The sequence below is a fragment of the Drosophila persimilis genome, unplaced genomic scaffold, assembly GCF_003286085.1.
Source record: "Drosophila persimilis strain 14011-0111.01,24,50 unplaced genomic scaffold, DperRS2 tig00000735-arrow-arrow-pilon, whole genome shotgun sequence".
Lineage (NCBI taxonomy): Eukaryota > Metazoa > Arthropoda > Insecta > Diptera > Drosophilidae > Drosophila > Drosophila persimilis.
This window is the reverse complement of record NW_020825346.1, coordinates 998,049-1,011,679: the sequence shown is the minus strand read 5'-3', so window position 1 is coordinate 1,011,679 and position 13,631 is coordinate 998,049. Positions and strand designations below refer to the sequence as shown.

The window sequence follows — 13,631 nt, the reverse complement described above, 5'->3', positions numbered from 1 at the left end:
CTGTGTCCTGCATCGGTCGTGTATACGTGAATCGTGTTTGCCGACCCAGCCGCCATCTCTCCAGCCGCAAACCAGAATGTTGGCAATAGCGAGGGCGCCATACCAAGAATCGAACCGAACACCCCTAGTTGATTCTTTAGCCTCCTGCTACCCAGCAACAAACAACAAACTCAACTTCGGTTGGTTTATAAAATATATAAAAATTGATAAAAATAGAATGTTGGATGTGTTTTTCTTTCGTCACTAAGTGAGGGCCACTCCGATGGCCTGCTCTCTTGCTCAGAGAGTTACTCTTCGGCAAGACCTCTGTCCGAGCGTTCCTCGGGCCTGAGAATGCAAAAACAAAATGCACGACGAGTGCAACTGAGACTTGCTCATAAGCGATTGTTTTTCCATTCTTGGGCTGATTCAAAAACATTTAAACCTAGACTATCCGATTGACTGCATCTGGCAGCTGTCGTCCGTGTAAGCGCATTTTAGGGTAAAAAGTACTTTCCATTCCCGCGCAGAACCAGTCGATTTTTTGGAATATTAGCATTCTCTTCTCTCTTCCTGCGATAAGACCATAAATTGAACCTTTACTTGATTGATCCAGACTGACACAAGTAACCGAAATTTTTGATTAAATTAATGATTCAATTATTTGATCTTGACTTTTATTTGCGGTGTGACCATCTCTTGGCCAACGGAAGTCGAATGGACAGTGTGGCCATACCTTGTGCTGCGCGTCATTTCCAAATTGAAATTTAAACATTTATTTATTTATTTATTTATTTAGTCGGAATACCCGACTTTTGTCGTTTTCGGGATCTACTAAATGGGCCGTATTTTTGTCGCCTTCGATGCGGGATTTGGCCGCTGAATGCTTGGTTTTTCGTATTTTCATTTTTTGGGTTCCAACCTCAACGAAAATCAACGTTGGCTTTTTACAATCCATACATTTCAATTGAGTTTTAGGAGAAAGATCCTGTAATCTGAATCAGACTACGTTTCGGCAAAATTTCGTTTTTCGGTATTAAATCAAAATTATTAACAAATTATACACCTTTTCGCCACAAAACACAACCACATTTCGTGCAAAACTGAATCTGAATTTCGATCGAGAAGCAAGCAAATTTAGAAAACCAAAATGGGTGACGAAGGCGGCGGCGGTGGTGGGAAAAGCAAGGACTTTAAGGGCTTCATGATGGACTTCATGATGGGCGGCGTATCGGCGGCCATTGCCAAGACAGCGGTGGCGCCCATTGAGCGCGTGAAGCTGATTCTCCAGGTGCAGGAGGTGTCCAAGCAGATAGCGCAGGATCAGCGCTACAAGGGCATCATAGACTGCTTCATTCGCATACCCAAGGAGCAGGGATTCTCGTCGCTCTGGCGCGGCAACTTGGCCAATGTGATACGTTACTTTCCCACTCAGGCCCTTAACTTTGCCTTCAAAGATGTGTACAAAACGGTATGTCCCGTGCTCTCTGCCAACCCATACAATTCAGGGAATGTTAATCCACTGCAAATTCTTTTCGCCTACAGGTCTTCCTCGGTGGCGTGGACAAGCACAAGCAGTTCTGGCGTCATTTCATGGGCAATTTAGCTTCTGGCGGTGCGGCGGGTGCCACCTCGTTGTGCTTCGTTTATCCACTGGATTTTGCCCGAACACGGTGAGTCCTAGATCTGCTTTACGCACAGTTCGACAGACAACTATTAGGACATGCCAGACTCTCGGAGTAATGGAAAACTTGGGGCTCAGACTACAGTTGAATGACTGGGAAGGAGCTATTCCATTGAAATCTGGAACAGTATTGTTAAACCTCTTGATTAGCACATTAGTTAGTACTATGGAGATTATCAGAAATCTCTTTGGATGGTGCATCCTCTAGATATCTGGCTTAGCCGCTCATAAGACATATTATGCATATGCTACCGATTCATTTAACTTGTACTCTCTTTCCTTTCATCCCCAGTCTGGCCGCTGACGTGGGCAAGGGCGGTAGCCGTGAGTTCAACGGCCTCATTGATTGTCTGGTGAAGGTAGTAAAGACGGATGGTCCCATCGGACTGTATCGCGGCTTCATTGTGTCCGTGCAGGGCATCGTCATCTATCGAGCGTCGTACTTTGGCTTCTATGACACGTGCCGCGACTTCTTGCCCAATCCGAAGAGCACGCCCTTCTATGTGAGCTGGGCCATTGCCCAGGTGGTCACCACTGTCGCCGGCATTGCCTCCTATCCCTTCGACACGGTCCGGCGTCGCATGATGATGCAGTCTGGCCTGAAAAAGTCCGAGATGGTGTATAAGAACACGGCCCACTGCTGGCTGATGATTGCCAAGCAGGAGGGCATGGCCGCCTTCTTCAAAGGCGCCCTGTCGAACGTCATTCGCGGCACAGGCGGGGCCCTGGTGCTAGCCATTTACGACGAGTTCAAGAAGTACTTTTAGACGCAACCAGCAGACGTTTATCTCGAATCAAGAAATAGCCACACAGTGGCATAATATCATCCTCCCGGCAGTAGAGAGGATGCCTTACAGGGACTCGCCCAACAGCGGCTGTCTCCAGCACAACCCACAACCATTCCAATCGATTCCCAAAAATCCATTTAGATTGTAAATTATAAAGAAATATAAGTCGACTTACGCTGAATGTGTTTCCTGCTGTATATTAATCTGGCATCAATTAATGGTTCAGAGATCGACTAAGTCTGTAAAAAAAAGCCAGTGGAAAACGAATATGCTGAAGGGGAATATGTTGGACCAGTAGGTTTAGGATTATGTTGGTCATATCACTGTATTTTTAGGATTTAATGGGTCTTCTTTTCCATATCCCCTACCCACAAAGTAGACTGTTATGATGTTTCCTGCTTCATTTAACATAATCTACAAAAGCTTACTGAGATCTCTCAGGCAAAGGTATGATTGTGACATGGAATTGGAATAGGATGATATAAAATAGGAGGAGAATATTAGAAGACCTAGAGGGTGAATAAAAAGAGCAGTGGGCAAAGGTAGTAGCAGAATACAGAAGGAACGGTCCAAGACCAGAGCAACGATGATCACAAAGTAGAGGAATCTGCACCGAGGAGAAGGTCAATAGTCGTTCTTTTTTTCCTTTTTTTTTCGACAAAAAAGACAAATAATTTATTGAACTTATTAATTCTTTGCGCTATTGTTTCTTTGTGTGTATGTGTGTGTTTATGTCTAGTTTAGTAAATGTGTGTGTGTGTGTGTGTGTGTTTGCTTGGGTTTCAACTAAATGTTAGCATCAGCGTTAAAGATAATCATTAAAATAACACCACAAACAAATGGGGCGGGTGCTAAGGGCTCATCCCGATCCCCTACCCATGGATGCCATTCGATTTGAATGCGGCCGCCCTGTCTGTCCTCCTCACATACATGTATGTACGAGTAAATTAACAACAACGTAAAAAAAAAACAAGAATACATTCACAAAAAAACAAACAGATGGAGAGCAAAGTTTGGATTGAAGAAACTGCACTTATTCTGTTAACAATTAATAATTATTCTACGCTAGATCTAGATCCAGAGCTCTCCAGATCTCGAGCTAGATCCATGCGGCCCATCCTTCCCTTCCTTCCTGCGGGTGCTCCCAGTTCCAGTTTCAGTTCCAGCTCCAGCTCCAGCTCCGTCCAGACTAATGGGTAGCTCCCGATCTGTGGGCGAGGAACAGGAAGTACGTGCCCGCCGCATAGGCCAAGAAGTTGAACAGCCCAAAGACGCCGGCGGCCGTGTTGGAGCCGCTGCCCTTGTCCGCGGACTCCGACCATCTGGCCAGCTGAACAATGAAGCCAATGAAGTACAGCAGCGTCAGCACAGCGGTGGTGATCAGCTCCTGCGGGATGAAATGATTTGTATTCGGTATAAGTTTGTGCTACAATTCGGCGATGGCTGGCGGCTACTCACCGAGAATATCCAGTTGACGGCCACATTGAGGGCCTCGCGTATGCCCAGGAAGTAGGCGGCGATCAGCAGGATCGTGATGATGAACGAGATGACGATCACGAACATAAAGAACGAGGTGGCCGAGTTTAGTGGCGGGGCGGCCAGGGCCATGCAAATAATGCCCAGCACCTGAAAGTGGGTTGGAAACAATGAGAGAACATTCATAAATGGTACGATGATCATGATCTCCAATTGACTGGAGTGGAGTGATGTCACCCTTAATTGAGCACAAATTTCGAACGGACGATCGCCGAGGGAAGGGTATGCAAAGCTTTAAGCAGGGGCAGTCTTCGGCAGCAGCTGAATGCTGATACTCGCTTCAAAATGGTACACAGAAGAGTTTCCACTGACGATGCACCAATGACACGGTCACCGATGACAGAACCACACACCACAATTTGCCTTTGCCGTTGCCCTTGCCTTTGCCCTTGCCCCTCCACTCGTTTTTGGGGCAATTATAAAGCAATAAACATTTGGCGACAAGCAGGTGCGCAGTCGCTTTGCCATTGTGTGTGTGTACTGCTGCTGCTTTTGGCTAAAACAAAAGGCGGGTAAAAAGTGAAAGCTGAAAGTTTGCTTGTTTGCCGGGGCCGGGCCAAAAGCGTCTGCTGGCTGCCTGTTGTTTGTGTCGCTGTTGCTTTTGCTTGTGCCTTGTCTTTGCGAGTGGTACTATCTGGCCAAAAACATTAACCAACAGAGACAGAGACAGAAGCAGAGCAGAGCAGATGCGCGGCGCATTGCGGGGAAATCAAAGGTTGATGGAAACATCAGCGATTTGTAGATATTTTGATTGCAAACAAAACAGAAACATCGCCAGAAACAACCAATTTTCACAGATCCAGATAGTTTGTTGTCTTTGCGATTGTTACCCTTACCGAGTAGTAGATAGGGTATAGTATCTACGATATGCCTACAAGTATAGTTCCGAAACCGACTTTCTTTAGAGATAATTCTGATTGAGTCTGATCGCTATATTATGGCAAATGATGGGGAGAGGAAAGGTGGGGGCCCTGTTTTTCTTAGTTTTTCCGCTGGCACTGCGTCACGTGGTGAAAGAAATCTGAAAATCTAGCCGGAAAGTATTTAAATTTGATTTCTTTTAAAACATAATTTATGTGCAGCTTTGGGCGTGCTGTATATTTAACGAGCGACAAGTATACATTTGCATAGCTATAGATCTATAGATACAAACATACTATGTGGACATAGATATAATATATGTAGATGTGTACCCAGTGGTATATACATATACATATACATAGATGTGTGATATATATAAAAGCGTAATGCTTCAACACACACAGATTCCACAGGTCCACAGACCCACAGTCAAGGGAAGAAGAGCAGCTACCGCCTGCTTATTTCTTATAGCCTGCGATCCAAGTTGTGCTGGACATAATTGTAGATATGTGTGCACTTAGTGGGTGAGTGATCGGGTGGGTTGTTCCCCTGCTCAGGGCAAAAGTAATGGGCAATTTGCTTTGTGAAGCATGAAACAGCAGTGCCAGCTATGCCGATCGTCAAGCAATGGTTTGCTCATCGTTTGCCATTACGTGTGTTTGGGCCTGATCAATGACATGAGACGCCACTGAAATGAATCTAGTTCTTGGCCTCCGCCTTCGCCTTCGCCTCTGTCAGAGCGTCGGTTCAGCGGTTCAGCGGTTCAGCGGATGGGTAAAGAAGCCGCACAAATCGCCATCGCAATAGTCGATACACACAGGATAATGATGTGGACATCTGTGAACTCAGTGCACTCAACAGATCTTGAAAGATGAGCTCATTTCAGTCAGAGCTTCGTGCACTTAGTCACCGACAATTGCTTAACAAATATTATGTACATGTTTGTATACAAATCGGCATAAAGTACGAGTTTGTAGCTTGTTGTCTGTGTAACTACCTTCCAGGGGTCAGTGGAATGCGGTGGATGCAGGAAAGCGGCGCTCTTTCAGCTACGAACAGAAGAGTAAATTCTTTGGGAAAGTCCCACTTGGAGATACATAAAAGTAACCGTTTCTTTACACCATATATGCCTTGGTCGGAATGCTTTGACGATCTGTCACCATTCCCTAGCCCCAAGCCAAAACGAAACAACCGTCTAAGACGTCGAGACCCGACCTGTTCCTCTCTGCTCCCCCCCGATCCGAGCATCTTGTAGTACAAATGTGACACCAAATGTGTGTCATGATTTCCGCTTTTGGTGGAGAGAACATTCAAATGAAACAAAAACAAAAACAACAATGGCTATAAAATCGTACTACAACAATGTTGTGGCATATAGACCCACAGCTTCCAAAATATATCTTACGTAATGTCTATTATTATTAAGAATATAAACAAAAATACACTAAATATTAATAATAAATCGTGCCTTTGCACGATTTCCTCTGGGGTGCTCAGCAAAATAAGCATACGTCAAAGATATATACATATGTGGAATATGAAGGAACATACTCTTAAATTACTTAGATATGTATGTATATGGTACGAGTGCAAGTGCATGGGGATGGGTATGGTGGATGGGTATGTGGGATGGGGATGGGTATGGCGGATGGATGGGTCCGAAATGCTAATGGTTTGGACAGCAATCTTATCTACAATACCAATACAATATGTACATAGATATTTATTGGTATAGCCACTGATATATGGGCTTGAGTTCGTGGAAGAGTTCTGGGGTTTTGGGCTCGGTCTAGCTGGGCTTGGGTCCATGGGTCGTGTGAGTAATTTTCCGAGTTTTCGGTCAGGTGTCGAAGCGGCTTAATCTGTGCCAGCCAGGCGGGACCAGGTGGGACCAGGTAGGACCAGGTGGTACTGGGCGGGCTCATTATCGCTGTCTCCCTGATAACAATGCATATGAGTAATGGCCGATTAACCATTAGCCAAATGACTCACTTCTGGCTAACTTATAATTATACTCGTTCGTATGTACATGTGTCGTTCTCTCTGGTTTGATGGTGACTTTAAATGGAGCACAAATGAATGCGGACTATCGGAGTTCTATCAGTGAAAGGCTTACGAAAAGACGATAAGATTAGTTAGGTCGAAAGAAAATGAAAAATCCCATTTGACAGAAACTGAAACAAAAGCAAACCAAATGTTTGGTAACGCAATCATCGATCTCCCATTCGAATGTACAGATATGCGTAGGTATATAATAGTTCGTTTCGTTACAGAATAATTGGATCTGTGAGTTTTTGCCGAGCCTGTACCTGCCGCCAGTTCGAGAGCCCGGGACTCGGGCAGAAAATCAATAAATAGCACTTTATAAACGACAGCTTATTGCGATGGTAATCATATCAGCAATTTAACCCACCCAGCCAGGCACCACCTCCTCCCCCCATTCCCACCCCCAAACCCACATTAACCTTAACTCCTATTGATTTTTCTATAAAAACCGACCGACGAGTGACGGCTGGTTGGTTAATAATTCATATTCCATATGCACGCTCAAACAGTTGTCACCGCCATTAATCTATCCGACTCTATCCGAAATACCCAAATGGGGTATTCATTACATATTTATCCGTACCTTTGGTATCCCTTTGGTTTCGGGGCAGAAGACAATATTCCAGTGACATACTTATAAATAATGCAAGTTCGATTGGATGTTCAGGAACTTTCTCAAGCAAATTGGCCAATTTTGAGTCAATTTTCTCAATTTTTCTTTGAGTTGTAACCAGGAATGAGGAATGCAAAATGGTATCGATGCAGAACCCACAGAAGTAAACGGGTTAAAACTAAACCAACTCGATTTTGATGTATTGTATCTTTGGCCGAGACAATCGCGGCACTGTACAGGTGTACTCTCACTCTCTTAACCAAGCAGTGCCAGTACGACTAGCATTCCAAGTACCAGTCCCAGCAGTCAACAAACAGTCATGATCTGTTGTTGTGTTGGCGTTCAATAGCCCAACAACTGGCTGTGGGCAGATCGGTCAGATCAGAGCTGCTAGCAGCCGGCCCACACGGCACTATGTGTTCCCATTTCCCCAAAAACAGAGCTCGTCTCGTGTTCGCTTGTGGGAAAATTCAAATTTCAAATTTCAATCGAAGCGAAACCAAACGAAACGATTTCCAGCCGTATCCAAGACTCTTCTTTCCCAGGCATTGCATAATTCTTGAACGGGTAAAGAATGGGGCTATCGAAATCAAAGCAGTCACTGACCACATGGGCCATGGGCCATGGCTCACATGTCTACAGCTCAGTTTTGTTATTTCTCAGGGCTTTGTTGTCTGTTCCTATCTTATCCGACGGAGGTCTAATGAGATCCTGACACATACATACATACGTACACACGTTGCAGTGGGCCCTATGGCAGCGAGCAGCTCTCAATTCTCGAATCAGAGTGCTTTCACTGTACATAAAAAGGTAAACCTTTCGATAAAGGTAAGATTGAGAAATCCATAGATAAAACTGTACGTGTATCCAGGTGTTACCGCTCAAGGGAACGCCCGATAAACACCTCTTGAATGCAAGTGTCCGCTCTACCTGTTCTGTCTATATATGTATGTGCTGACGAGTACGAGTACGATTGCGAGTACTTCGATTTCGGAATACTTACGAATTCCACAATCTTGATGATGCCCGGCAGGGTGCGGAAATAGTCAATATTGAGCCGTATGGCGCTCCAGAAGCCCCCATCGCCGGATGATGGTCCGCCGGGTGGGCCATTTGTAGTAGTTGTTGTCGTGCGCTCCACATTGACCACGGTCTCGACCATTTTGATATTGGGGGTTTTTTTTTTATATTTTTTATTTAGTGGATCGATTGGGAACGAAACTATTTTTAAAGCACTGTTCCGCGTTTGGTTTGTCACAGTAAAATAAGAATATTAGGCAAAAAATATACAGATGTATGTGGGAGATGTGGAGCTCTTTTCCTGTCCCCTCTAGATGCACATAAAAGATCGGTGTGGGTATACTCGTATATATGACACCCTCGCGCGACTGATTTTTAAATATATAGCGCCAATCGGTGCGTGTATGTGTGTGTGTGTGTGTGTGTGTGTGTGTGATTAGCACAGAGGCACAAGAGCGGGAATGCGATGCGTTGCTGTGGCCACGGCGGACGAGACGCGTTTGACGGCGAGTGTCGTGTCGCAAGGCGACGCGGCTGTGACCGCGACCGCGAAGCTTATTGCCTGCGCTGCTGCGCTGCCGCTGCTAGTTAGCTACCTGCAGCATAACGGTTAACACAGCCAAGGTGTCAATATACACAAGGTGGTGGGGCCTGACACTCTCCCGCCCCGAGCACTCTGATCCGAACTTCTTGGAGGGATCACTCTCACTGCGGGGAACGCATAGATCCCTTGAAAGCGAATACAATAAACCTTCTACCTATTTACATTCTGGGCATCATATCGGACACTTTAATAACTCTATTATACCCGTCATTAGAGGTGATTTCCCCCTTAGGGTAAGGCCATTCAACTTCTGAACTTTAAAATTGTTTTATATTTGTATCTCCCCTCTATTGTATCTATTCCAAATTAATTTATGGTATGAACATTTAAGTATTGCCCTCTAATGGAGATTTTAGGTAATAATATGCTCATACATATGTACTTAATATATTTTTTTAGGTGCATTGGCTTTTAAATTGCTTCTTTCCTTTAAGTCAACAAAAAGAAAACAATTTTTGGAAATATTTCATTAACAATTTAATAATCTTCCAACTTTTTCACTTGAGCGGGACTGTTTTTACACTATATGTAATTGCTATTCCTGAACAATGTATAAATTGGTTCGTGCTGAAACGGCAGCCAGTCGTCGTGAAAGGCCTCTGCGGGAATGCCTCACCTTATGTTAAGACACCTTGGGTTAAATGAGCGAGCTGGCCCACGCGCTCTCTCTCTCTCTCTCTCTCTCTCTGACAGCACACACTCTCTCACTCTGCTCTGCCGCTCGCCGTAAGCAAGGTAGTTGCGCCTGCGCTGTGGATTCTATATTGCAATTTTCTGCGCCTGGCTAAAGCCAACCACTTCGCCGCCAGAGCGAGCTCTTGCCGTCTCTCTCTGATTCGCTGGCCTGCTTAGTGACTGAGCGCCCACTGCCCACTGTATGCGGTTGGTTTTTGTGGGTTCCCCTGATCCTCCCTCTCCAACGCCTACAATTGATTATTGAACCTGGCGATGTTGATTGTGTGAACATTTTTGGTTAGGTTTTATTTTGAGTGCAATTTCCATTGAAATGTATGTATGATACAATTTGCATAATAACACCAATAACTTAAATTTTGGTAGACACCGGGGGCAAGATCGTGCTCGGAAACCACACAAGGGAAAGCCCAAGAGAGAGCTTTCCTCTTACTTCCTATAGGATTTTTGTAGTGCGATGTGCACTTGATGTTTCTTGAATAAAATACAAATTTTCCTAAATTTAGGTTCGTCTAGGCTCTAGGGGGACTCCCCGTATCCGTTGGGATGCCCCGGGATGCATATCGTATACAATTTTGGTTGGGGTGCTGGGAAATCTGATTTCGGGTCTGCACAATTAATGTTTAAAACTTATCAAATATCTCTGCTGCCTGGCAAACAAAGGGTGCTCCTATCTTCGTCTCGCAATCAACGATCAACTCCAATCAAGTATTGGAATATATCGTTTTTGAAACAAGTAAAATACGCGCTAGACGTATGTAAAATAACAATTAGCGATGCGAATGTTTCGAGCGTGTCTTGGGTTGACGGCACTGGGAAGGACTAGATAACAAATACGGCGGTGCAAATACGGTGCAGGATTGCAACTCAACTGGAGACGACTCACAAGGACACACTCTGGAATCGGTGGAATGGGACCAATGGATGTAAGGCGGGCGTCTACGTCTACAACAATTACAATTTGACCACAGGAGTATTTCGAGTGGCGGACACTCATGAAAGAACAGTAGAAAATACAGGCTTCATCTGCAGCACTCAGCGTCGCTGGAGATGAGGGGCCGCTGCTGCTGCTGCTGCTGCTGCTGTTGTTGCCGCCATTGGTGGTGCTGCTGTTGTATCTTCTGTTGTTGTTGCTGGCTCATTTGGCTCCAGCTCGACCAGAAGAGGTGATGGCACTGGCTCAGGCAGAGCCGCCTGCTCCTGCTTCTGCTCCTTTTCTTTCTCCTTCTCCTGCGGCGGAGGTGGTTCAGCATGGGCCTCTGCAGGCGTCGATACTGATGCAGGCGAAGGCGGTGCAGAGGGGACTTCGTCTGGTGTGTCCCGTTCAGGCTGTGCCTCCGCTTTCGATATAACGTCGGCCAGTTCATCGGATGTCTGTGGCAGACAGGGGATGTTCGGTTTGAGTTCGTTCTGGCTGGACGCACCGGCCGGCGATGATCCTGATGGGGATAGGCTGATGGCTGCAAGGGCGGCTATAGCTGACGCAGAGGTGGAGGCATGGTTGTCATCCGTTGGGGTAATCGGCTTGAGGAGATTCCCCAGATCTCGTTTCCGTTCCCGTTCCCATTCGCGCTGTCGGCCGAACTCCTTTTCCTTCTCCTTTTCCTTGAGGTAGCTCTTGTCCTGCGACGGGCACTCGAGATGGACGCAGTGGAATATCTGTATTTGGGACTAGTCATGAGTTGATTCGCGGCACCGGCCAAGCCAACGGACAGGCAATTGCTTACCTCATTCGCGGTATTCCTGGTGCCTACAATCCGTATGAAGACAACGGGCCGGGGAGTGAAGTGAAAGTTCTGCCAGGAGCGAACCTTGTCATTGCGCCGGTCCACCACTATTTGCCAGTCGCGGCGATTCGTCGAGGTCTCAATGTAGAAGCTGTAGGTGCGATCGTCGCAGTCCCACAGCAGCAGACGCATCGATCCCACGTGATAGGGCTGCCCTAGGCGGACCACAATATCGCCGCTGCCCAGCTGGTGGCAGGTGTACCCCGAGTCCCAGTCATAGCGTACATAGTCCCCGTTAATGAGGGCATTGCGGGTGCGGCTGACCCCGTCCGTCACAATGGCGCTCAGATCGACGGTGGCCACATTTCGCTGCGGCGCCACAAAGTGACCGACCAGCTCGGGCACATTGCTCGTGTGCATGGCCTCCAGTCCGACGACATGGAACACCTGAAATTCAAGCGAAGGATCTTCGATCGAGAAGGATCTCAACGTGCGAGGAAAAACGCCACTGGCTTACCCGATTGACGGTGTTCTGTGTGCCCATGAGCCGAATGTAGCGGACGGCCCGAGCCGGAAAGTATAGATACTGCCAGGATCGGCAGTGGTACTCGCTGTAGTCGACCACGCACTCCCAGTGCATCATGTCGCCAGAGACCTCCACGTAGTAGGAGTAGGCCCGACTGTCCCGGTCCCACAGCAGCATGCGGATGTGATTTATCATGAAGGTGGTGCCCAGCTCAACGACAATGCCGGGATCGTTTTCGGTGATCGAGTGTCGCGTGTAGCCGTTCTCCATGTCGTAGTCGGTGACGTCTCCGTCGAGCAGGGCCGACCGGCAATCGCCCTGAATGCAATACGAGTCATGCTTTTCCGTGGCCACATTCTCATCGGGTAACAAGGCGGCCCTGTAGGGCAGCGACTTTGAGGTGCTCCTCTCTTGAAGGGCATCGAGTATTTTGTCTGGCTCGAGAATGGTGGAGGGTCGCACCACCTGCAGCAGGTCCTCGAGATTCATGAGTGGCAGACGGACGAACGAGACCACCGACTTGATGTCGACATTCGGATTATAGCGGCTCCATTTCCAAACGGCCTGAAAGATGTGTACTTCGGCGGCAAAGAACGAATCCCGCCGCAGGACTTCCTCTAGAGATTCCTGTAAGATCAAAAATGCATGTATATTAGGGATTAGCTTGGGCGCGTCTTCTGTTTGCAGGACTCCGGCCTACCTTGGAGAGCATTTTGAATGAGTCGTGCTGCAGCAATTCGCGTGCATTGCGATCCATGAACGCTAGACACACATTGGTCAGCTCGTCCAGGTTGTAGAGGCGTGCTGCATCCAGGATCATGCATACGTTGCTGAGAGCCAGATACTGACGCAGATATTTTGATATGGCCATCTCTAGGTCCTGGAATCCGTACTGATTGGCCATGCCGAGGACGTCGATCACGGCATCCTCGTCCAAGGTGGACAGCAGCAACGTTCCAGAGTAAATGTACCGGAGTAGCACTTTGAACGGATCCAGCGACACCTCCAGCGTAATCCGTCGTTGTGTCGTCTCTGACATGCCCCCGTACAGCAGCGCACGGAAGTACTCGCTGCGCGCTGCCAGGATAACGCGATGGGCCGGCAGGAGCTGCTCCTCGACTACAAACTCCACGTCCGAGTAGTGCTCGTTCATGCAGAGCCGAGCCATGTCCGCCGAGAAGCGGTCGCACAGATCGATTTCATCGGTGAACTCCTGATCGGGTTTGTTACTCTTGCCGGTGGAGGAGGACGATCTATGCATCTTGTGGTGTCCCTGGCTGCTCATATCCGTCGCTGGGAGCCTATGTGTGGGCCGGAGTCTGTTGGTGTGTGTCTGTGTGTTGTATAACTGCGCGAGTGTGAGTGGAAGAGAGAACTGTTAACAAATGACGCCGCACAGCAATTTCTCGAATCCCCAAGAGTGTCAGCCGGATATGTTGCTACGATTGACCGCCAACTGTCTACTCACCTTCGTATTATTGCTTTTTCGCTACGTAGATTACGCCGATTGTACGCCCTGAACCCGCTTTTAGAAGAAAAAACAAAATTTTTGTA

At 47.1% G+C, this 13,631-nt stretch overlaps 3 protein-coding genes across 4 annotated transcripts; 1 reads left to right on the top strand and 2 right to left on the bottom strand.

The window, feature by feature from the left end:
• The first annotated feature begins 1,129 nt into the window (after window positions 1-1,129).
• LOC6599182 (ADP,ATP carrier protein) lies at window positions 1,130-2,632 on the top strand. Its single transcript, XM_026992557.1, has 3 exons — window positions 1,130-1,450; window positions 1,525-1,652; window positions 1,956-2,632. Exons 1-3 carry the CDS (start codon window positions 1,130-1,132, stop codon window positions 2,428-2,430), a joined length of 924 nt encoding a protein of 307 aa, XP_026848358.1. The 3' UTR covers window positions 2,431-2,632.
• A 778-nt stretch (window positions 2,633-3,410) lies between these two features.
• On the bottom strand, window positions 3,411-8,918 carry LOC6599214. The gene is made up of 3 exons (XM_026992464.1): window positions 8,511-8,918; window positions 3,910-4,077; window positions 3,411-3,838 (listed from the first exon to the last, which is right to left on the bottom strand). Exons 1-3 carry the CDS (start codon window positions 8,667-8,669, stop codon window positions 3,641-3,643), a joined length of 525 nt encoding a protein of 174 aa, XP_026848265.1. The 5' UTR covers window positions 8,670-8,918; the 3' UTR covers window positions 3,411-3,640.
• Window positions 8,919-10,082: 1,164 nt separating this feature from the next.
• Window positions 10,083-13,621, bottom strand: LOC6599213 (BTB/POZ domain-containing protein 9). Of its 2 annotated transcripts, none has more exons than XM_026992435.1 (5): window positions 13,546-13,621; window positions 12,778-13,425; window positions 12,069-12,704; window positions 11,552-11,998; window positions 10,083-11,495 (listed from the first exon to the last, which is right to left on the bottom strand). In XM_026992435.1, exons 2-5 carry the CDS (start codon window positions 13,360-13,362, stop codon window positions 10,860-10,862), a joined length of 2,304 nt encoding a protein of 767 aa, XP_026848236.1. In that variant the 5' UTR covers window positions 13,363-13,425; window positions 13,546-13,621; the 3' UTR covers window positions 10,083-10,859. The 2 variants fall into 2 exon arrangements, with proteins under 2 accessions (XP_026848236.1, XP_002024337.1); XM_002024301.2 differs by having other exon boundaries at window positions 10,083-11,483.
• Window positions 13,622-13,631: the final 10 nt, after the last annotated feature.